A 24,538-nucleotide genomic window follows, 5' to 3' on the forward strand; every position below is an offset into this window, starting at 1 on the left:
TGCCCTTCAAATTCAGCAACAAGAGAATACAATCATTCCTATACCTGGACTCAGTAGCTGAATCCTGAGGTTTTGTGTGCCTTACTGGACATTAGGGCAGAATTCTTCCTTGGGAAGATCACTGACACAGACCATGCTGTGTCCATCTCCTGGGAATCTACTCCTTATTTCACACGTCTTTTTCTGCAATGATACTTTGCTTGTCTGTGGTCTGATTTGTTGAGTACTTCAAAGGATGTGAATATTTGGGAACTGATGACCTATCCCTAGGTAACTGGAAACTGACTGTCTTTGTCTTCTCCCTACATGGAACAAATTAGGAGAAAAAAAAATTTTAGTGAAATATTTTCTGTTTTTCCAGTCATTGAATGTGGCCTACAGTGGTAAAAGTTCATTTCAATGTATCATAATACGTATTTTCTTAGTTTCATAATAATAATGTGAGAATGGATATTGAAACTGTCTTCTTAATTAAACCCTGTGTATAATGCTAATAAAAATGTAAAGACATCAGTTGAATATCATGCTCTTTTAGGCATTGTCTCACAATTCTATGGTTTAAATATGCCAGACAGATTCAACTATGAAAATATATATTAACTACAGATCAATCTACTTCTTTTGACTCCGAGATCACAGAATGTCCATTGTGTGTGAATCACAAAAGGGACAACAGCTGGTGTCATCTGAGGGACTGGATCCTTCCATTTAGCTCCCTTCTCCTTTTACCTCCAAGTTTTATGTAGGTTTCTGACCTTCCCCTGGAGAAATTGCTCTTAAGACACAGTCTAAAGAGCAGTGTTTGAAATGATTGCCTCGTCTTCACTGTTGTTTGCTTTTGTGATGGTTAAGGGTGTAGCTTCACAGAATGGCATTTCATGGCCTGCATCTCAGAACACATCTGCACCTTCCCTTGGGAAGAAGGTGGACCAGGGCTTCCATGTGTTAGAATCAATAAAATAGTAACCACTAGCTGCCAGTTCATGACCCACACACTCAACTATTTCCCTGTGCTCCACAAATGCTGTGAGGTAACTGCTATAATGACTCCCATTGCACCAAAGAATAGATTGTGGCAAATGACACATTAATAACTCTTTCCAAGAACACGCTATTTGAAAGTGATGGATTTTAGCCATCTCATTCCAAAGGCTGCCCTTCCTAACCACACCAATGTGGAAAAGTGCAGATTATTTTTATTAGGATAAGTCTGTTTTTTCCAATCAATGAATTTTAGTAAAAATTATTACATTCATTTATTGTGTGTATTTGTGTCTGTGTGTACATATATATGCATTTGTGTGCCATGGGACACATGTGGAGGTCAGAGGACAACTTGGGACTCTGTGCTCTCCTTCAACCTTGGGGTTTCTGAGGCTGGAACTCAGGTCATCGAGTTTGGCAGTAAGTACCTGTGAGATAAGTCCTCCAACCAGTAAATCCAATAAAACAACGTCTTTATTTTTGCTTTTCATTGTCTACCCGGACCCAATTCCTTAATTTTATTAACAACCTGAAATTACTTATCTTTTAAACATAGAAAGAAAAGATTGAGTTTCCACATCAAAGTTAAATTAAAATCTTAACTTTCGTTTTGGAAAGCTTAGGTTTCTTAGGCACATTGATTGAAACATTGTTCTGAAGAAGGATTACTTTCATGGTATAATAATGGAAAATATCACAAGCAAATTAGGCTTAATGTCTGATATGATTAAAAATCCAGCTACAAAAAAGTTGGTCCTCAATTTATCTTTGTAAAACCCTGAAAGTTGCTGGGAAGGAAGTGAACTTTCCAAATCAGAAGGATGATGACCTGCCATTTTACCAGTTAATTCCTGAGTATGTAAGAGACAGAGTTAAAAGAACTATAATAAAATATATTAATTCCTATTAAGTGATTGTCTGTCACTAGAAGATTTTTGTGTCAATCCAGATATTGTTTTTAAGCTAACTCCACACTTAATACAACCCCACACTCAATATTTCAGATTTAACTACCTTCTAAATTCAAACTGGATTCTGTTCTTTAGAGTTTATTAACTGCCAGCTTGGAAGCTGGAAACCATTTTGGCTCAGAAAGACAATACTTTGTAAACATTGGCTGGTTCCCCAAATTGTCATAAGAAACAATATAAATTGAAATGGGAAAGCTAATAGTACTGTAATTCTCAGCCCCATGGGTCCTCTTAAGTTCAAAAATTAAATATTCTAACAGTTATTATATAATTTCAAAATATACAGATATAAGATAGCCATCAAAATCTAGAGAGTAGTCATTCATTCAGGTAGTAAGGTAATCAACAGTTTTCCTTCAGTATACACAAAAGTACAAAATATACTTTGTACGGTACAGGCATATTTTACTTAAAAATTTTTGCAAGTATATTTTATAATGTTCAAGTTGTGTGCTTTTACCTTTTATTAATTTTTTTTTGTTTTTTTTCAAGACAGGGTTTCTCTGTAGCTTTTGGAGCCTGTCCTGGACTAGCTCTGTAGCCCAGCCTGGCCTCGAACTCACAGAGATCCACCTGCCTCTGCTTCCCGAGTGCTGGGATTACAGGCGTGCGCCACCACCTCCCGGCTTATTAATTTTTTTTTTTTTACAATGAATAATAGTCAACTAGTTTTGTAAAAGCACTGAATGTTATACATACATATGTGTGTGTGTATGTATGTATGTATGTATGCATGTGTGTGTGTATTTGTATATACTACATATGTGTATACGGTATAAGTTAATTTGCATTCTTAAAAGAAAATAGCCCATCTCTATCTTTCTTTCCTCCTCTTCTCTGAAGATACATGGTGGCAGGAATGCAACTGTTTAATGTGTACCTCCTGTTTCCATATCCCAGGTCTGATTTGTTAACAGACTTATCTGTCTCCAACTGGGAATGCACCTAGAAACCATATCTACAGTGACTTTATAGTCTTAAGTCTGCTCTTATTTTTGCTGTTCTCTTTGGCCTTTTCACAGTAGAGCTTCCTACATAATAATCACTTAAAAAAAAGAGCAGATTAAGCAAGAGAGTCCTTGGCCATGCTAAGCTTCCTTGAGCTTGCTCATCCTGTTACATTTTCTTGAACACAGCAGTTTTGATCCCCCTAACTGGGGCTTTTGCATCCAGCTAGTCTCCACACCTGGGGAGTTCTCCTCTCAGATACTTTGGGCTCATTCCCTTTCTCCCTTCCCCGGTTTTGGCTACAGTACCAAGCGTTTTAACAAGGTCACTCTTATAACCCTTCACTTCCTTTTATTGCCTTATTTCCCTCTGTAGTTGTTAACATAATATATAATTTATGCATTTTTTTGTTCATTCATTATCTTTTCTGAAGAAACACACTCCAAAAGGGATTTTTGACAGTTGTTCCCTGCTGTGTAGCAGGACCCAGAATCCTGCCCAGAAGGTGACATTTGTTGAATGGTGGATAGGAGTGTAGCAAAAGTAGAGAACCACAGACAGAAAGGATCAAATCCAAACTCATGATGACATTTACCCCTAGGGAGGATGGAGGGCAGACACAAAAGTCCTTCTCCTTACTAAACTCTCATTGATGAATACACTGGTGTCTGTAATCACTGAGGACCTGTGTCTTTAAAAGTTTCAAGACATTTCTCAAAACCAGATTTTCAATAATTAAGGGGACAAGATAGCATTGCACAGCTTCTCCCCAGAGTCCTCCATGATGGATCTGTTGGCTGTCCACCTTCATTTTTTCCAACTCCTACAGTTTTTCCCTAAATTGTGGTATCTCGGAGTTTATGCCTTTTGTTGTTCTATGGAGTCTAACTTTTCCACTTTTCTTTGTCTGACTAAATCCAACCATCTTTATGACTCAGGGTAACTTTCTGTTCTCTAGTGGAACTTTGTACAAGTGACACACAATTTTCATTCTGTCTTTTGAAATCGAAGTGCCTTGGCCTCTGCATCCCACACCCAGTGGGAAGTCTGCACTCTTTCCAATACTTAGAAGAATTCCTGCAGGCGTGTGGTTATTTCTTGATTTGATTTCCTGCCACCACTAAATGCAATGACTCATATATTCTTTGAGCAATACTGCCCCCCCACCTCCCCACTTCACTGTGATAAGCCAGTCACGAAACCCACACTCCCCTTTCTTTATTTTTCTGCTTGACTCATGCAAGACAGATGTGTGGAGACATGACCAGAGTCAGAGCTTTACTGGGGGCAGGACGGAAGAGCTGGGGGAAGAAGTCATACTCCTGCATGGTAGACTTTATAGTAGACATTCTTGCTCTGAAGGAGTCCTTGATTCTACCCATACAGTGGCTGCTAGCTGTATTTCATCCTCAAGACCCTGAGCTTATCGGTGGATTGCTTTCAACTTCCTCTACTTCTTAGGCTCCTCCTAACTCCTACTATTTACTTTTTGTAGCTAAAACACAAATAAGTGTCAGAAACAACTTGAGGGAGTAAGATACATTTTGATTCACAGTTATTAGAGGGTTTAATTCTATAGTTTCTTGTCAAGTGTTGGCAGGCAGGACATCTTTACTGTCAGATTCAAAGAAAACTCCACTCCCCCAAATTCTAGCGCCTATTCCCCTCTACCAAAGATGCCATTTCCTTATCCTGTCAGAAGGAACAAATGGCTATCTGTGGTGCCTATTAGCAAAGCAAAGCACACGCTGACCTCTAGGCTTCCTCAGTCCCACAAGTATCTGTGGCTCTACTCAGTTCTTCTTACCTTGTCCCTGCTCTACATTTTTCTAACTTATAGGCTTCCCTCCTCCAGCATCTCATTCCCTTATACTACATCAGCTGTACGCCCTCTTTTTTGTCTTCTTGCCTTGGTCCCCTCTCTCTTGCCCCTCTCTCTTGGTCACCTCTTTGTCTTTCTCTCCCGCTCTCCTCATCTTCCTTTACGGCCCAGTCCAGTCTGCTGGCCATGTTCAGTCTAGTACTTTCTCCCCCTGCTCTGGACTCTGACAGATGCTTCTGGCTGTACCCCCCCCCCCCATATCTACAATAAAACCTTTCTGTCAACCGTACCTTGGAGTGGTGATGCCCTCAGTTTACCCATTTACATGGGTAGGACATCTTGGTGGCGGGGCTGCATGACAAGGAACAGCTATTCGCGTCCCAGCAGGTGGAGCAAAGAGAACTTACCGGAAGAGACCAGGGACTGACCCCAGTGATTCACTTCCTCCAGCTAGGTTCCATATTTTAGTTTCCGCAGCCTCCCTGAATAGTGCCACAATCTGGGATACCAAGTGTACAGCGTGTAGGGCTGTGGGAGAGATCTCATAAAACATCAGGACATTCCCCAAACACCAACTCGTGCGCTTTGGAGCACTTTTGCTTTGGCTCTTGGACCTTTGGGACTATGCCTAAACAGTTTATTCTTTGAATCTTCTCCCCAACCCCTTGAAGACAGTTGCCTTCATGAGGAACTTTCTCTTTCTGGAAGGAATTGTGTGTTTTGCTCCTAAAGTAGCTATTCTTCACCCTGAGGCATACTATTGAGTGGTCAGTTTGCCTGCGAGTCTTCTTCATCATCTAATGGCTTATTGTGCGAAGTCTCATGTTAGTACCTGATTCAGAGTATGATTAATGCTTGAGGAAGAAATAAAGACTAAGCTTTCTGCTTATTGTTTACTGCTTTTTACAGACATCTGGTGGAAGGTGCCATTTGACCTCACTGAAATTTGTTCTTTTAACTCCCCAGATGGACATCAATGAGATGGAAATTGTTTGTACCCTGGTTTTGTGTCCTTCAGTGGATACATCCTGACTTGTCTAGAAGGATGCCTGATGACCCCTCATTCGGTGCCTGTAAAGTAACCAGAGGGACAGTGAGCATTACCTGCAGACAACATTGTGATCAGAAGAAGCTCTCTGGCTAGAGCCATTGCTGTTGTAAGCATCTGCAGCCAATGTCTTTTCTTCATTGTCTGGATTTCTAGTTGAAGAGTTTGCCGATGATGTTCCAATGATGTTTGGAAGTCTGTTTCTAGCTTTCCAGGGGTCACTTGCTGCATATGAGTGAGCTGATGGAGAAATGGAGTAGCGTCTAACAATCATGACATTGCCTGTACAGGAAGCACACAATTCAAGTTGAAAAATACTTTACCCTTAACGAGACTTGCAAAAGAAAAATTATGTTGATCATACTTAGTTGATGTTGAAAAAAGATACTTACTTGCTGATTTGTGTTTACAAGTGTTAGTTGATCATAGCCACATGCTGGACACTTTTTTCAAGAGAGGGGGTAGTGAACATCATGAAAATTTTGCCTGCATAGAGCTTACAGTGTGTGGCTTATGTAGAAAACACACCATAAGCAAGCAATACATGATGTAATTCAGAGGATGACAGATTAGAGGAAGACAAAACTGATGAAAGCAAGGGATGGAGACATATGGAAGAGGAGATGAGGTCATTTAATTGTGTGGTGAGAGAAAACGCTTCAGGAACATAGAAATATTTCATAATAGATTGTGGTAGATTTTTATGGTTAACTAGGAGAGTGTGAGGAGCCCAAGTGCTTCAAGCATGAAGTAATAATGAATATCCAGAAATGTGAATGTCCTAATTTGATCAGTGTACATAATATATATATACACACACACACGCATACACATATGTAGATATATCATGCTATAGCCCATAAACATGTACAATTATTATGTATTAATAAAACTGAAAATGTGTTTCATTACATATAAATACTAATGATACTGACAATATTAAGCATCATATCTGTAAAACTGTATAAAATTCATCACGGTTTACTTCATAAATATATACTGCTAAATAGTAAGTAGAATTTTAAATATAAAATGAACAGAGGCTCAGATACAAACAAATTATAAAACAAGTCCTTAAAATTAGGATATCATGGAACTTCTAGAGAATGAAATTCCTGAAGGTCTCCTCACCTAGACTCCAGAGAAATGGGTTCATTCACTGTCCTTGGTCACCTGGAGTACCATAGTAATTCACCTGGTGGTTCCTAACTGGCCTGTAGTTGGATGACTTGACTTTGTTTGGTTACCAGGAGATGGCTCACTGAGATATAAGAACAAGACAACATGGAAGCAAGCAGAAGTGCTCTATATGGGCAACTGAGTGTTTCTTACTGATGGCAGATGGATGGCTTTAGTTCCTAAGGACTCGAAGTTCAATTTCTGTCCTGTTTTCCAATACATTTCTTCCCTTGAAGTGAACCAAATCTTCCTGTTTTTTTTTTTTTTTGTTTGTTTGTTTTTTTAAAGAAAGTTCTTGGTTCAAAGAACTTTATTTTGGGCAGTCTTGATTTCTCTGAATCCCTCTTAACTCTGTGACTTGAGGCTGATCATTTGACCTCTGCTTGGATATCAGTTATCACCTATGAGGATTGCAGTTACCTCATGGGTAGATTTTCATTTTTCAAGGCCCTTTCTGCTATGCGGCTTGCTATGACTTTGTTATTAGCTAGCACAGAAATGTAAAAACATAAAAGCTATGCAATGGGTTTATGTTCTGAGAATGCCAGAACCACAATTATTGATTTAAATTTGCCATGTGCCATTGCAGGAAGAAGACAGAGTTATGACATTGCAAAAAGTGGAGGCTGACCTGGCCTTGCATAGTTTACAAGATGAGAAGATGCATTTTTAGGCAAGAGTTTAGGGCACACATATGCAAATTTATCTGAAGTGATTAGCTGTAAATGCCATTCATAAATTGTCTTTAAGTCCTTCCAAGAGCTGTAGTGTATACCATATGTAATTGTGTCACAAGCAGTTTTTTAAACAGAAACATAAAAGTTTCTGTTCAAAAGAATTAGAAAACTATCTACCCATCCTGAGTCCTAGGGAACCCCACAGGGGAAATTACGCTGATGATAGCAAAGTTGAATTTATTTTTATTTGAGACCTACACTTAATAAGGGACCGATTACCAAATAAGCTCTTTGCTTATCTCCTGGGTCACAAATTACCCTTTTTTTCCCTTTTCAACACAAGGGAAGAAATATTCAACACAGCATCACAGGATCATTAGTCCAATTTCAAAGATCCCTGACAAATGCAGTTTACTTGCCAGTAAAGGATACGAGTAGATTGAAAAGAATCAGAACCCTGCAGTGCTGGGAGTTCCCTGAGAGTTTTCTTTCATCCTGCTCATTGCAAATTATAACACTCAAGGTAGCCATGACGTGAGGCTACACAGAGCAGAGAGGACAAGGAGGCATTCTCGAAAGTGCTGGTTAGGTTTTTATATCTGCCGGGCGGTGGTGGTGCACACCTTTAATCCCAGCACTTGGGAGGCAGAGCCAGGTGGATCTCTGTGAGTTTGAGGCCAGCCTGGTCTACAGAGCAAGTTCCAGGATAGGCTCCAAAGCTACACAGAGAAACCCTATCTTGAAAAAACCATTAAAAAAAAAGATTTTTATATCCATCAAAACCCATGCAATGCAAATGTTTCTACAAACATGTTTTATCCAAGGAGAATCCATTCTGAATAGGCACTCTGTAGACTCATTATGTGATATACATTGTTTATCAGCCAACAAGTATACCCCGAGTTGTAGCTCAGTTCTTAGCCTCAGGCAATCAAAGAAGAAGCTAACTGCAACTCACAAAATGTCTCCTTTATTTTCTATCACTGTATCTATCACACAACATTTGAAAGAACTTGTGGTTCCAAGTGATTTATTTGCAGGTCCTTTGAGTTGATTCCTGTCTTGAAGAAAGGCATATATTTCTGTTTTATGGTATCTAGTTATCAAGGGGTAGTTTTATAAGATTCTGTTTTCAAAGATGTATTGGAATTGTTGCTTTCTTAAATGTTTTGCGTTTTACAGTCTTATCTGTAAAATAAGGGAATTTTTATGGATGCACTCCAAGATTCCTTTGTAATATATTTCTAGGGTCCAATTGCAAGTTTGAATTTCAAACGATGTTGGCAATGCATCATGAAAACCTCCAACAAAAACTTGTATGCAAGTCAAGTAGTAATATTTTCTTGGCATAGCTACTGCTTTTTGACAGCCATCACTGAAAAATTCACATTGGTCTTGGTTGTATTGTTTTATTTAATCCTTTCAGAGCCTATGAGATAAGGTCTGTCACTCTCCTTATAGTATAGGTGAGGCAAGTATACATTAGCAGATTCATAGAAACAAGAATTTTACTGTTGGAAGAGGCCTTGGAAGATATCTGGTGTAACTGACTTTTTCCATAATTTGTATGTGTGTGTGTGTGTGTGTGTGTGTGTGTGTGTGTGTGTGTGTACATGTGTGTGTATGTGTGTGTGTGTCTGTATGTGTGTGTATATGTGCGTGTGTATGTGTGTGTTTATGTATGTATGTGTGCGTGTGTGTGTACATATGGAGGCCAAAGAATGATCTTGGTTATTGTCCCTCAAATGCTGTCCATCTATGTCCTCTCTCTCTCTCTCTCTCTCTCTCTCTCTCTCTCTCTCTCTCTCTTTCTTTCTGACAGTAGCCTTTACTTGCCTGGTACTCACCAGGTGAGCTAGGCTTGCTTGGGTGAACGAGCCCTACAGATCTGTCATTGTCACTCTAGTGCTGGTTTTACAATGTACTCCACCACACGAGGCTTTATTTTTTACATAGATTCCGGGGTTTGAACTCTGGTCATCAACCTTACAAGGCAAGCACTTTACAACTGAACTGTCTCTCAAGTCTCAGTACTTAAAAAAAATTGTGTACTCAGTGTTCAAAATAATGAGTTTCATTATAGATTCTAATAAGTTCATATGTATTGAATTCAACTTGTTCCCTGCTTTCTCTTGTCTCCCCCGACCCCATTGGCCCTATTCCTTTTTCTAAACAGACTCCCTTCTGTTTTCACACCACATGAACTTTTTTAAAGGTCTAGATTCCACATATTATAGGAAACACTTTGTATCTGCTTTTCTGAGTCTGGCTTATTTCACTTAAATGGGTGATTTCTAGTTCCATTCATTTCCTGAAAATGATACAATTTTATTCATTTTTATTATACAAGAGCCAAATTATTTCTATGGTAGATGATATTCTTAAAAGACTGTACATATTTCACCAGAAAACTTAGATCTGATAAAAACCTTTTAGCTGGAAAGCAGGATATAATCATGGATTTTATGTGAGGGAATATTGTGTGAGTTTTCCTGAGGAGATGTGAACAACTGTCTGTTCACCCCAGATAGGGGACCCAAACCCAATCCAAACCCCAAACAGACAATTCTATCAAAGTCCACCTTGTGGAACCAAAAAGCACATTGGGATTACATAGAGAAGCCTGACTGACCCCAAGGCAGCTGAATCAGTGAGAAGCCCGCCCCAGCATTGGTGATGGCTCATGAAAGCTGCAACCATTAGCTGTTAGCATGACTAGTGGGCAACTTGACAGGGTGGGTAGTCCTCTTACCATATCCTCAGCTGTCAACTGACACAAACCTAGACATATGTGGGAAGAAAAATCTCAGTGAGTCACAGTTTTCATCAGATTGGTTATGGGCATTTTCTTAATTGTTGATTGATGTGGGAGACCCCGGGGCAGAATGGACAATACCATCCCTAAATAGGTGGGCCTGGCTGTATAAGAGAGTATCTGAGCCCCTCAGGGGAAGCAAGCCTATAAGCAGCATTTATCCACAGTCGCTGCTTCAGTTCTTGCTGCCAGGTTCCTACTTGAATTCCTGTCCTGACTTCCCTTAATGATAGACAGTAATATGGAAGTGTAAGACAAATAAACACTTTCCTCTCCAAGTTGCTTTAGACAATTGTAAAATGAATCTTAAATAATATTATTAATAAAAACAAACCTGGAGCTAGGTTTTGGGGTGAACGCTGAAAGATCAGAGAAACAGAACCAGCTACAGCTAACGTCACCTCACCAACTCCTTAGCTGATCTTGTTTCCTCAAATTGGAAGCCTCTGTGTCTTCATCCAAGTGGATCTCAGCTGAACTGCTCCTCAAAAGTATAAAAGCTTAACAGACTCTAGTTCCTGGACTTATATACCTTTCTGCTTCCTGCCATCAATTCCTGGGATTAAAGGTGTGTGTTACTATGCCTGGCTGTTTCCAGTGTGGTTTCGAGCTCACAGAGATCCAGATGGATATCTGTCTTTGGAATGCTAGGATTAAAGGTGTATGTGCCACCATTTTCTGGCTTCTATATCTAGTGGCTGTTCTGTTCTCTGACCTCAGATAAGTTTATTAGGGTGCACAATATATTGGGGAACACAATATCATCATAGACAATGGTATTTATCAAAGCAACAGAAAGCAAAATAGGACATTCCTATTTCCCCAACAGTCCTACTATTTGTATAACCTTGGGGGAGGGGACCCTTGTAGATCTCATAAGTTTCATGGACTTCCTGAGACTTATGACTTGTTTACTTCCTGAGTCTTAATGAGCCTGGGATGAAATATTTCAAGTTGGAATTTTCTAGGTCTTAATGAGCCTCCCCTTAGGAGGCTAGCAATTCATATGATATTGCTGTACAACAGGTGCCAAGATCAGCAATTTGATACAACCTGCCCAACACTGAACTGTTTCAAAACCGGGACTCTAACCAAGATATCTTCATGCTCAGAGCCACATTCTTCATAGTTCCGTCACTTATTCTTGCAAAAGCATAGAACATAAAAGACAAATATCATTTAAAATTATTTCTTTTATTTTTTAAGATTATGGTATAATTACATCATTTCTTCTTTCCCTTTCCTTTCTCTAAATCTTTCCATATAGCCCTCCTTACTAATGTGTGAAAGTTATAACCTCTTTTTACATTAATTGTTGTTATATCAATTTCATAATGAAATTAATTCATAATTGTTGTTATATATACATTATATATAATGTGTATGTATATGTATATACATATATATTTATTAATACACAGCTACAAATGGCTCAGTTTGTAATAGTGCCACTTGAATGCATGTGTTCAGGGCTGACCATTTGCTGACAAATATAATTCAAAGACATCCCACTAGACTCTTGAACATACCTTTAGATTACTTTTTTATGTTTTGTTGGGACAATTATAAAAAGGTTCTTATTTTTTCATGATATGTATTTCAGTCAGTCCTCAAACAATGATAATACTTTTACTGGAAGCTCTTGTTTACATGCTGAAGAAGTGCATTTCCAACTGTGTGTTTAGATCCTACAAATGCTCTACCATCTTCCAACCTTGATATCATTCACATCCTGAGAATACAAAGGATAATGCTTTGAATGGTGCAGTACTTCTCTTAGAATAAGGTACTAAGATACGAAGACTCTAGTTGCTTTGTTATTTCGATGAGCAATATAGAAAAGAGGCTTGAGGCGATATTATGCACCTTTAGAGCCAGTCAGTGGCTTGTGATGGCAAGGGAGGGAGCTATCCACCAGTGAGCATTTGACAATGCTCAGAGACATTTTGTTGTTGTTTGAGACAGCGTATCACTCTCACCCAGCCTCACCTTGAACTCACTGTGTTGCTAGCTGCAAACTCGTGATTATCCTGCTTCAGCTTCTCATATACTGGGGTCATTGACATGCCACTATGCCTGGCTGGAGACAACTTCAGGGTTGGAACCTGGTTGGACTAGTGAGTGCTACAGCAACTGCTTGTTAGAGAGCATGGAGATGCTGAACATCATACAACATCTAGACTGACTTTGACAATGAAGAATTAATCAGTAAAAAATGGTCACCATTGTAGGGAATTAGAAACCCTGTAGTAAAGATGTATTACAAATATCCATATCTTTTCTTCCTGTTTTCCAATAAGGAAGTCTAACCTTATAGACTATTCCTTTGTAGTTTTTTCAGATAATCAGTAGACAGAATTTCTCAGGTCCGGATAGGAATGTATTTGCAGCTTTGAAATGCTACTCCTCATCACTAGAAAGATACATCTCTAATAGGATCAACCAGCAGATGTGACACTATCAAACTGTTGCCAACGTCTAATTGGCATTGCCTGAAAATTTTGATTAAGAGCTATGAGTAGTTAATTACGTATATCATTTTTATTTGAGTATGTTGTTGTAGATGATCACTGACAACTGAAATGTAGAATATGTTACTTACTGTTGATTGCAACCTTTCAAGTAATTATGGAATTAAGTCTCTCCTGTGGAAAAGTGAGATATTTGACTTTTAAAATATGGTAAATATTGACCTTGCATCTTGAGGTAATATATATATATACATATATATATATATTCTATCTATCTACCTGTCTCTATCTATCTATCTATCTATCTATCTATCTATCTATCTATCTATCTATCTATCTGGGTTGAAGTGTGCATAATGTATGCTCACATTATAGAACAAGGAGAAGAGCTAGTGCCTGTCATTTTTTGCATACATTCAGGTACTACTTATCATTGCAAATAGTTGCCATTAGCACAGAAGCATGCACTACTGTACTTCCAGGCTGAGAAGATTCAAGGGGTTTAGTATGGAGCCCAGAGTCAAGTGGCTGAATAACAAATCATCGAGAACCATATTTATCTGATTTTGATCCATAAACTAACACACTTAAAAAGTTATTTCTGCTTAATAAATGATCAAGCCAATCAACATGCACCTTCATTGTTCTACATTTGCAGAATTTATATAGTTAAAGTGAAGGTGGAAAAAACTTCTGAATGTGACTGATTTTCACACATTTGTTCTAATCTTTTCTGGTATACTCAGAAATCATTTTATTGTTATTGAAATACATGGCTTGGAGAACCTAAAGGAAATTTTGATTAAGGATTCAACATCTTCTAGGAGGAAGAGGCTGAAACTCATCACTGCAAGTACCAAATGATGAATTTATTGTAGTAGACCAACAAATCAGTCATTTGGGAGATACTTGAAAAGGTAAGTGTAACTATAAGAACCACATATGCTCGGTACCTTGTTCCTGCACAGCTGGTGTAGACCCAGTGGGAATACCACCAGGAAGGGCCCCCAGAGATTGCCCATACACTGCTTCTTCCCTTTTGTCTTCTGATTCTCTCTCTGATCCAGAGGCTGTCTGACTACTGGAAGTCAGCTTCACACGGAGGGCATGATTCTCTTTCTGTAGTCTGTTGATTTCTGCCCGCATTTCTTGGATAACCTGCATGAGTTGGATGCTAGCTTCCATTACCTCCTCTCCCAGACCAACCTTTTCTCATGAGCCAGATACATAATCTACTTAGTGGGACAGGGTCATCCTGCCTATAAACAATATATGCCACTTGAACAATGGAGCTCATGCCTCCCTATACCATCTTTCAGCACCTGGGTAAGATTGTCTAAGGAGGTAAAAGATCTTCATGACTTATTCATCCTGGGTTTTGTTTTCCAGAACAGTACTTTTCTATTCTTCATTTCATATCAATCAACAGCCATAGAATGCTGTTTGTGTCTGGGAGAATGGAATATTTAAAAAAATTCCCAGTAAAGGACAGAGTTTCTTGTTTCCATCATTAATTCACCATCATGATTGCCATTCAGTCTTTTCTGTTGCCACATTCGGGATCAAATAGTCACATGACCACCAGCTGCTACAAGTACATCAAAACTGACAAACAATTCTTTGCTTTGTAAAATACACTGTAGTTTTGCATTTTGGGACAAATTACTAATTTTGAAACATGTTGGTTAGGAAAATCTGATGTTAACCACAGGGTGACATATGAACTAACTATAGGGATATCATTGACATGTGTTAATGGTAATTGTGTATAGCTTCCTCAAGATAGGCAGGTTTCTGTCCGTACAGATACATTTGTGCTGTTATTGGCTTTTAGGATGTTTTCTTGGCAGAGGTTTTCCAGGGAGATTTTGGAATGTGAGAAGATCCAGGGTGAGCATTGATCTTGAAGAGAAAGGCATAAGGCAGCTACATCTTTCATTGCCCATTTTCTCAACAGGTTTCTTTGTTGGGAATGAAAAGTACAGTCCTAAATAGCATAGTCTCTGACGGCAATATTTAGAAATTCAGTGAACATAAATGAGATTCTCAACTGGGTAAAGTTGATTAGAACACTGTTTTCTTCTTCTTCCTCTGTATGTTAACACTTTCTGTGCATCCTAATAGACATTTGTGAGTTTTATTGCTTTTTTTTTTACTAAACAAATTTAACTTTTAATACTATTCATTTATGTATTACCAGTACTGGGGATTGAACCCAGGACCTTATGAATGTTTGGCAAGCACTCTACTAATAGATATAGTTCCAATCAATAAATCCTTTTATATGTTCAAATTTTAGGATATATTTATTCAAAACTTAGTCTATGAAAACAAGTAGGTTGTCCTGACATGTTTTTTTCTGGTTTAATATGAATACATTTTAGCAAACACTTATGTATGAGGCTCTCTAGAGAGTACCCAAGTGGATAATGGAAATGACCATAAAGTAAAATGGGATTTGAATGGTGGCCTAGTCTAACCACCATTGGATGTTTCACAGTTTGTCTGTAATGGACCACATTTTTGAGTACTTCTATTTTAAGAGAGTACTTTTTCCCCTAGCGTTTGTTACTTTTTTTTTTTTTTTTTTTTTTGGTGTGGAAGCTGTATCTCACTAGTCTAGTTTGGACTCAGAGTTTATATGTAGCTGAGGGTGACCTTGAACTCCCGATTTCCCTGCCTCTATGTACTGGAATTACACTACCACACTTGGCTTTAAGGGCTCTAGGGATCAAACATAGGACATCATGGATGCTAAGCAAATAGTCTACCAGCTGAGTTACAGCTCCAGCTGTATCTTGCTTTTTTAGTTACCCTCTATGTGCTTGTTTTCAGACAGTCTTTTTGGAAGCAGTTGGTAACACATCTAACCTTTGTTTTTATGAAATTCTTGCTCTAATACAGTGGTTCTCAAACTGTGGGTCCTGGCCCTTTTAGGGGGCTGAATGACCTTTTCACAGGGGTCACCTAAGAACATCAGAAAACACACATACTTACATTACAGTTCATTATAGTAGCAAAATTACGACTGTGAAGTAGCAACAAAAATAATTTTACGGTTGGGGGTCAGCACAAGAGGAACTATATCAAGCGGTCACTGCATCAGGAAGGTTGAGATCCACTGCTCTAGCAGGTTTTATGAGTCTCCATTCTCCAGAACCAACACTACCTATTTCTTCAGCTGTTTGTTGTTTAATGTGGTTTCAAGGGTGTTGAGTGCATTGTAGACACTCTTTTTAAACACACTATATATCAATAGGCCTCTTGAACTAGGCTATCCAGCTGTAAAGACGTTCTTCTGAAGGCATCTATCATAGAGCCTGCATTGTATTAAAGCAAACAATATTCTAGAAAATATTCTACACAAGTAAGTAGTAAAATTATATCCAGATTGAAATTATATTTCACTTTGTTTTCAGCAACAACATAGGACACAAAATAATGTATAACTATTGGAAATTACAAGAGAGTTATAGTCATAGACAATTTGATTATATTTCTATGAACAAGAGAAAGTGAATCCAAAATTTTATTCTGCCACAGAATAAATACTTAAAAAGTCAGTAATTTTCCTAAGTACTACCAATAGCTATGCAGAAAAAAACAATTGAAAAGTTTCCCAGTGACAAGAGTTCTTCACAAGTAAAACACAAAAGGATTTTCTTTATAGTGTTTGATGTTTGCACAATGAAGAAAATGCTAGCATTTTACAGAGGCATACAAAAGAACATAAGAAAATGGAATCTGTTCCTGGCAAGAAGACTGTAGATTTTAAATAATTTATCCATTTCATGAGAGCCCACCAAAATCCCAATGGGACTTGAAAAACTGACAAAATCATTCTAAGGGTCATCTGGAGACAATCATTATGCAGCGTCTGCTTGTGAAGGCTTTTTTTCCATAGACTTATCTACTTAGATTGTCAACACAAAATAAAACTATAATGATGATATAGTAATATTCATGAGTTCACATTCAAGATAAAGTTAAAAACAGTTCTGAGAAAAAAATACATGAGAAGAAAAGTGGAAAAAGTCCAGACTTCTGAGTAATTTGGGATATTAAAGTAATGAAGTGCTTATCTTTGGAGGGGCCTAAGAAGTTAGTAAAAATTTTGGAAAATAAAATAAAGAACCTTCCACAGACTTAATAATTGTAATGTTTTTTAAATGAACAATTTAGCATTAAATATCAAGCATTTAAAGAAGTTGTTGTTTTTTTTTTTACTAGGAATAGGGAGTTGGTTCAGTCAGTAAAGTGTATACTGTGGAAGCATAAAGGCACAATTGCACAACACACATGTATGTATAACACATGCACACACAAATACACAAGTTCTTAACTGTAAAGTATTAAATTCCATCTAAAATTTTTGGATGCACTACAACAAATCAATAGCAAAGCCTTGGAAATAATCTAAATGTTCAAACAATGATAATAAATAATTAAAATGTAGCTATACAACAAAACAGTATTCTGGACCCCAAAATGCTGAATGAAAAATGTAGTACCCAATGGTATATAGAGTGAAACATAAACTTTGTAAAAAAGATTGAAGAGAAATATCCAAAAGGGAAATCATTCTTGTGTTTGTGTGATATGATTTTGTATGGTTTTTATGCATACATGTATGTAATCTATCCTATTTACTTTCTATTATAGTGATATGACACCATTATCAAGACAACTTATAGAAGGAAAGATTTATTTGGGGCTTACAGTTTCAGAGGGTGAGAGTCCATGACCATCATGGTGGGGAATATGGCAGCAGGCAGACAAGCATGGTGCTGCAATAGCAGCTGAGTGCTTACATCTTACTCTACAAAAACTGGACGTGCAGATTATATTGATCTTTTTACCTATCAGTAAATCTATCTATCTATCTATCTATCTATCTATCTATCTATCTATCTATCTATGTAGTTTTATTCCCCAATAGTTATCACAAGGGTTTTTAAATGGTCATGCAAATAAAAACTGGTTAAACTCTGTATATTGTTGTATTAGCACTAAGACCTTATAATTGAGAGCTATTCATTTTTAAGCATGTAGATATCTTATAGTATAGATGTCCAGGTCACCTTCAGATACCCATAGAGCCAATCTTCTTATCTTCATTACCCAGTGAGCCTATTGCCCTCAGTCTCTAGCGTAAGTTAGCACTGTGAGAAGGGAATCGATGTTCAGCTCTTTTAGATCCAAAGGCAAAGTTTTAGTGGGCACTTCCTCGCTTTGGGATGTCTGGTTTTTCAGTGGAGAGAAATATTTGGAACCAAAAGTGTCTTTCTTCCTACTTGCCTCAAATAAATTATGCTATAAAATTTCCTTTTACTGAACATAAATCATACCTCACAAAATCCTCGGAATAAGGTTGACTAGAGGTTACCTTACCTGCCAGAACCTTGCGGGTGAATCACTAACAGAGGACAAACAAGGTCAGAAGAGAACACAGGGCTTTTGACTAGATCGTTACCACTCAGTCACATCAACTTCCATGCAAAGATATCCAATTGCCTTACCCTCGATGACACAGTAGGAAAAAGTTGCTTGCATGAAATTGTATGTCTTCTTTTTCAAGCAGACACTTATCTTTCTGTCATAAAATATTTAAACAGCTCCTGAGAAATTCTACTTGCATGGTCATTGTTGAGGATTCACTGTGACCTTGAACTTGATATACAGCTATTGTCATACCGATTTCCCTGGTGACCAGAAGCATCTGCTGCTGCAGTGAGTCCAGACTCAGGACCACATCTGATGGTTTGCCATTCAGCTGTTGTTTAGACATTTGAAGACTACACAGTGGCAAAGCAATCATGTGGAAAGGAAAATGGAAAGAACAAGCATTTGATGGACACAATGCTCATGACCTGGGGATAAGTCAGCAAAAGAGATGCTTAAGGTTGGCCTGGGTCAATTCACATGAAAGAAATTAACTATCTCCCTGTGCAGCCAGATGTGAGATGGTCTTGGCTTGGGCAGCTTTTGGCACTTAAAGAGACTTTTTTGGACATAGGCATGGAAAGAACAACTTATAGTTATAGTTGTTCATTGATAGATAATAAATGTTTCAGTCCACACTCTGAGACTGAAACACATGGGAAAAATATTGAAGGGATCAAATAGGAAAGTGAGGAGATCTGAGGCCATAGCTTAAAAAACAAGCATTGGAAAAAGCATGAGTCAAGTGTCCTCAGAAATAAGGTGAATAAGATAGATAAATGGGAATGATAAGTTAGACAGCTACTGAGCCCCAACTAAGCTTTACCATGAATGAGTGAAGTACTATTATTTCTAGCCCCACCTGTCCCCTTTTCGAATGAGGTCTCATGTAGCTCAGGCTGGCTTGGAATTCACCATATAGCTGAGAATGGCCTTGAGCTTCCAATTCTCTGGCCTCCAAATCCTGAGTGCTGTGATCACAGGTGTGTGCTACCACATACCACCATGACTTGTTTATCAGGTTCTGGAAATTGAACATAGCACCTTGTGTATGTTAGGCAAGCACTTTGCAAATTGATCCACATCCTTAGCCCCTCAAAAACCGGGAATCCAAATTCTGCAAGATATCCACATTTTAAACAACAGGCAACTTATTCACCCTTTTACAGTACACTGTAGAAAGCCTATATAACAAGTTAATGGGGATGGATTAAGTCTCATGGCTTCCTATTTGAGACTTCCAGGAAGTAGGTAACTTCATTTTCCCTATGAGATACGTCATGTACTAAATGTTTGTTCCTCTCCCATGGCCTAATTCATATGTTGAGATCCTATCTACCCTTCTGACTATATTAGAGGTTGAGACCTTTGGTAGATAAAGGACAAATATTTTCTATTAGCATGTAGGAGGGTAGGGGACCCAGGCAGTGTGTGTGTGTGTGTGTGTGTGTGTGTGTGTGTGTGTGTGTGTGTGTGTTACCCATACCCAGAGGCTCTCATTCCAACCTGCTGCATATTAGCATTCCCTTAAATATTAAATTGATTTATATTGGTCTCTTACTTCTTAATACTTATGTATTATATGCAAAAGCATGAAATGAAACTCCAGTGCTTCAAGAGACTTTAAATTATAAGAAATAACAGCAGTCTTGGGAGTAATATCACTGTTTTATGCTTGTGCAGTTCATTAATACAATACAAACCATTTTAAATACACTGTTTTGTTTCATCTGCTGCACATCTTTCTCAGCTGGGCGCTATTTTGTGTCATGATAGAAAATGAATGAGCTTTACAGCCTGATATCTTTGGGTTGAAATTGCATGTGTGGCACTTCCTAGATATAAAGCTCTTATGGATTGAATGTCCCCCAACTATATATGTTGAAACCCTAGCTCCTGGTATAGCTATATTATGTGGAAATAGGGCCTTTAAGGAAGTCAATGAGATCATAAAGGTGATCTGATAGGATTAATGCTCATGTTAGAAGTGGCTCCAGAGAGCTCATGCCTCCTTTATCTGTGTACAGAAAGAGGAAAGGCCACATGAGAACATAAAAAAAAAAAAGAGATCATCAGCAAAACCAAAAAATTTCCAATACCTTAATTGTAGCTTTACAGCTTCCAGACCTGTAAGAAATTCAGTGTCTTTAACGAGAGACCCTGGCTGTGGTATTTTCTTATTGAAAGATGATTAGTTTTTAATATAAATTTAATTACAATAGTATTACATCACTTCCCCTGCTTCCTCCATCTAATCTCCTCTAGTTACCCTCCCTTGAATGCCTTCAACGTCCCTTCCCACTCTGAAATTGATAGCTTCTTTTTCTTTGATTAGTAGTGTTACAATCATGTAATTATATACGTTTTTCACAGAATGGCTCTGGATAGACATTTAGAGTTCCATGTGCTATAGTCATTATTTTTTTGTGTTGAAATTTAACTCTAAGTTATTTTTAAAGACATGGTTATATAATTTAATAACTGAGACACATCTGTACCATGGTGATAACAGGAATGAAATCATATTTTGTTCATTCACTTTATTTAGCTCTCTGCTGGGCAGTGAACTCTTCAAAGAGATCGTCACTGTCTGAAATAGCTGTCCTTGTCATACCACGATTCTTCACCTTGGTTTATTTTTCTTCCTGATGAAGTTCAATAGGACAGAAAATGCTTTTGTTTATTGACTCCTTATGTCATTATGTACCTTTTCTAGTAGAACATAGACACTGTGATTGTGGGTTTGGTCGGTCTTGTCTTTAGTGGATCCACAAATGTGAGGAAAGTAGCTAGCTGCTGCACAATAAGTTTCAATGAATATTCGCTAACTAAGTGGCTTCTGAGGGGATTAGTGGGATATACGTGAATAGACTCTTACAGATTATCTCACATTGGGTCCTCAAATTGTTGTAGCCATGATGAAGGGAGGGCATTTAATCTCAAAATTTATTCATGCATTTTAGGCATTAATCATTATTGACTTAATTGTTTTTGTTTGTTTGTTTTGAGACAGGGTTTCTCTGTGTAGCTTTGCGCCTTTCCTGGACCTCACTCTGTAGCCCAGGCTGGCCTTGAACTCACAGAGATCCACCTGCCTCTGCCTCCCAAGTGCTGGGATTAAAGGTGTGTGCCACTACCCCCTGGCGACTTAATTCCTTTCTATTGAGAATTCCTAAATAAAACACATGAGCGCCAGCACAAGGACATAGACACAATCAGAAGTTGGGTAAGGTCTAGATCATTTGAAGGCAATAGATCTTCTGGAAATCTAATCATGTCTTTCTGTTATCAGGCGCTGGGATGGAATCTAGAAGTCCCATCATCCTTTCAGAAGCAGCCAACCAGGTAGCTTAGAGGATTGGAGAAGAGAGAAGCAAAACAACACCGTTTTAAGCCATGACATTTTGGGGTACTTCCTCATGCTGCAGAAGGTAACTCAGAGGTTAGAAATCAAGAGAGGAAGCTTCTCTGGGTTGAAGAATGACATTACCCTCTGTGTGTTCAGCAGGACGAATGTCTTAAAGGGCTTATATATGTAGATGCCTCTTGATGTGTTCATGGTCAGAACCCTTAAGAGAATATCCTAAAAGCTTCAGGTGAAGAAAGAATCCCAAGGTACTGGATGCTTGTCGGAAAAGGAACTATTCTCTAAGTCCTGGGATAAAGTGATTTTGAATTTTGAATTCTAGATCCAGCCCAACACTCATTTATGTATGAGACAGTGATGAAAAAAAAAAAAAGAAGAAGTTTTAGACCTGCTAAGACTCTGCAAGATTATCATTTACAAATGTTCTGAGAAAGACTGAGTTAAGGATATATTGCAACAATTGAAAACTGAATCAGAAAAGAGTAAAATCTGAGTTGTAAGAATTGACAGGTAAATAAACCAGTGAGATGCTAAACTATCGTATTAATCTTTGGTATGCAATATAAAAAAGTAATAGCAACTTATCTGGAACTAAAATCCCATAATTATGACATTAAATATTCTAGGATGATGAAGTGCTAAGTGTCTCTTCTCATTTTTTGGAAAATGCAGATGTGACTCATTGTATACATTTACAGAAAGATAGAGATGCAGATAAATCTGATAAACATGTAAAGGTCAGCACTGGAAAAACAGAACAAGATTCATGTATTCTAAACTATAGAAATAAAATATACACCATCATAAGTAAAATGCTGGTAATTAGAAAACAAAAGATACCCCCAGGAGAGTAGGTCTAATGATGCCTTTATTACCTTAGTTATGGACTCTTTTCATAGCACTGCTTAAAATGGGGCATTGTTGGGGGTGAGTAGTTCAGTCTAGCTAAACGTCTGTTACAGTGGAAAGGCTTAAAATGGGAGAAAGTTTTTGGGGCCTCAATCTTAGACAAAGAACTACAGACAACTGGTGAATGCTGAGAACTGGAGAAATGGTCTTCCCAGGGATGAAACCCCCTCAGCTGGCTCTCCAATACCAACTACTCATTCCTGAGATCATAATCATATACACATAGGTAATAGATGGAGAGGTTGTATTTATCTATTCAGAAGTGTGTGTGTGTGTGTGTGTGTGTGTGAAAAAGAGGCCATAAATTTGAAAGGAGAGAGGGGGCTGCATAGAAAGGATTGGAGAGGAGGAAGGAGAGGGGGAAATGATGGAATTATATTGTAACTTTTAAAAACTTTTAAAAAATATTAAAAAACCAAGTGGCACAGACAACAGAACCACAGGAGTAAGGACCGCGATGTCCCCGTTCTTGCAGCCAAGCACAGAGGAATGAACACAAATGCTCTCTATGCACTGTCCTCAAAGCTACTCTAAAGAGAAGGACACATGGCTCTAGAAAGACCAGGAAGAGAAAAGGGTGACAAAAGTTTGAAGCTAAAAATCAAGTTAAAATTAATTCCCAGAACCCATATGGTAGCTCACAACCATTTAGTCCTCTTCTGACCTCTGAGGGCACCAGGCATACATGTAGTGCTCAGACATACATGTAGACAATGCCCTCATACACATAAAATAATAGATAATTAAGTTAATAAATAAATTAATTTATTAACAAATTAATTAAATGACAGTCGATCTGGCAGTTTATAGGAAAGTTCACATGGAAGCTGAGATCAAAACTGTAGATGGAGTCCTTAAAACCATGCCTTCAACAGCAGGACCTGTGACTTAAGAAGCGTCCAATGGCTATGGACATGCAGAAATGGCACTATCCAATGTATGGTATGTCCATCTGTGTGGGGTCACTCAGTAATGAAACCCACCAAAGAAGAGGCTTGTGCTGTTCCTGTACCAGTCACTTTCTCTGTCTCTGACTGTCTCTGTCTTTCTCTCCCTCACGCATACCTATAATTGTACATACGCTGAGTTTAACATGAGTCTATAATACCTCACTTTGACTTTGCCTGGGTAAGAAATGAGGAGAAAACTGGGGAAATCTTGTGAAAGGCAAGAGATGAAACAGAATAAAAATACTTGTAATGAGCATGAACAATAAAGGGACAAGAAGGCAAATATTTTTAATTAACATGCCTGGAAGGATATGTGAAGAATAGTATTAGTAATCCATATAGATTATTAAAATAATAAAGATGATAAGGAATGAGAAGTTGAAGGTTGACAATAAGATAGCATAGACGTGTAGCTCTTAGCCTCTCAAGGCAGTTAATTACCAAGAGTAGAGATTTCTGCTCCCACTGCAAAGAAGTTGACCCTATTGGAATTACAAAACACCCATGTCCCTAAGAGGAAATAAAATTATTAAAAAGTGTTAACAAAGTTCTGGGATTGACATAGATTGACATAACAATCTTCAAATGGAAATCCATACCTCAAATGAATATATTTAAATGTATTTACTAATCTTACTTAATTTTCCTCCTTGGTTCACAGACAAGCTGTTCCAAGCTGTCCCTGAGTGTAACAAGTGCAACTATGTGGTGGAGTTCAACTGATAGAAAGTGCACAGTTGTCGTTATGCCCTGTCTTAGAGTTTCTATTGCTGTGAAGAGATACCATGACCATGGCAATTTTTATAAAGGAAAACATTTAGCGGGGTAGCTTACAATTTCAGAGGTTTAGTCCATTATCATGGTGGGACATGGCAGCCTGCTGGCAGACATGCTGTTGGAGAAAGAGCTGAGAGCTCTACTTTTTGATCTGCAGACAACAGGAATAGAACTGAGA

General features: G+C 38.1%; 1 protein-coding gene across 1 annotated transcript in view; it reads right to left on the minus strand.

The window, feature by feature from the left end:
- The window catches only part of LOC118573046 (putative coiled-coil domain-containing protein 195), a 50,669-nt gene extending 36,569 nt beyond the window's left edge, over window positions 1–14,100 (minus strand). The window contains exons 1-2 of the mRNA XM_036173019.1: window positions 13,869–14,100; window positions 5,830–6,055 (exon numbers count right to left, since the gene is read on the minus strand). Of these exons, the coding sequence (XP_036028912.1) occupies window positions 5,830–6,055; window positions 13,869–14,100 (458 nt within the window). The remainder of the gene's footprint in view (window positions 1–5,829; window positions 6,056–13,868) is intronic.
- Window positions 14,101–24,538: the final 10,438 nt, after the last annotated feature.

Source organism: Onychomys torridus, chromosome 23, assembly GCF_903995425.1.
Source record: "Onychomys torridus chromosome 23, mOncTor1.1, whole genome shotgun sequence".
Classification (NCBI taxonomy): Eukaryota; Metazoa; Chordata; class Mammalia; order Rodentia; family Cricetidae; genus Onychomys; species Onychomys torridus.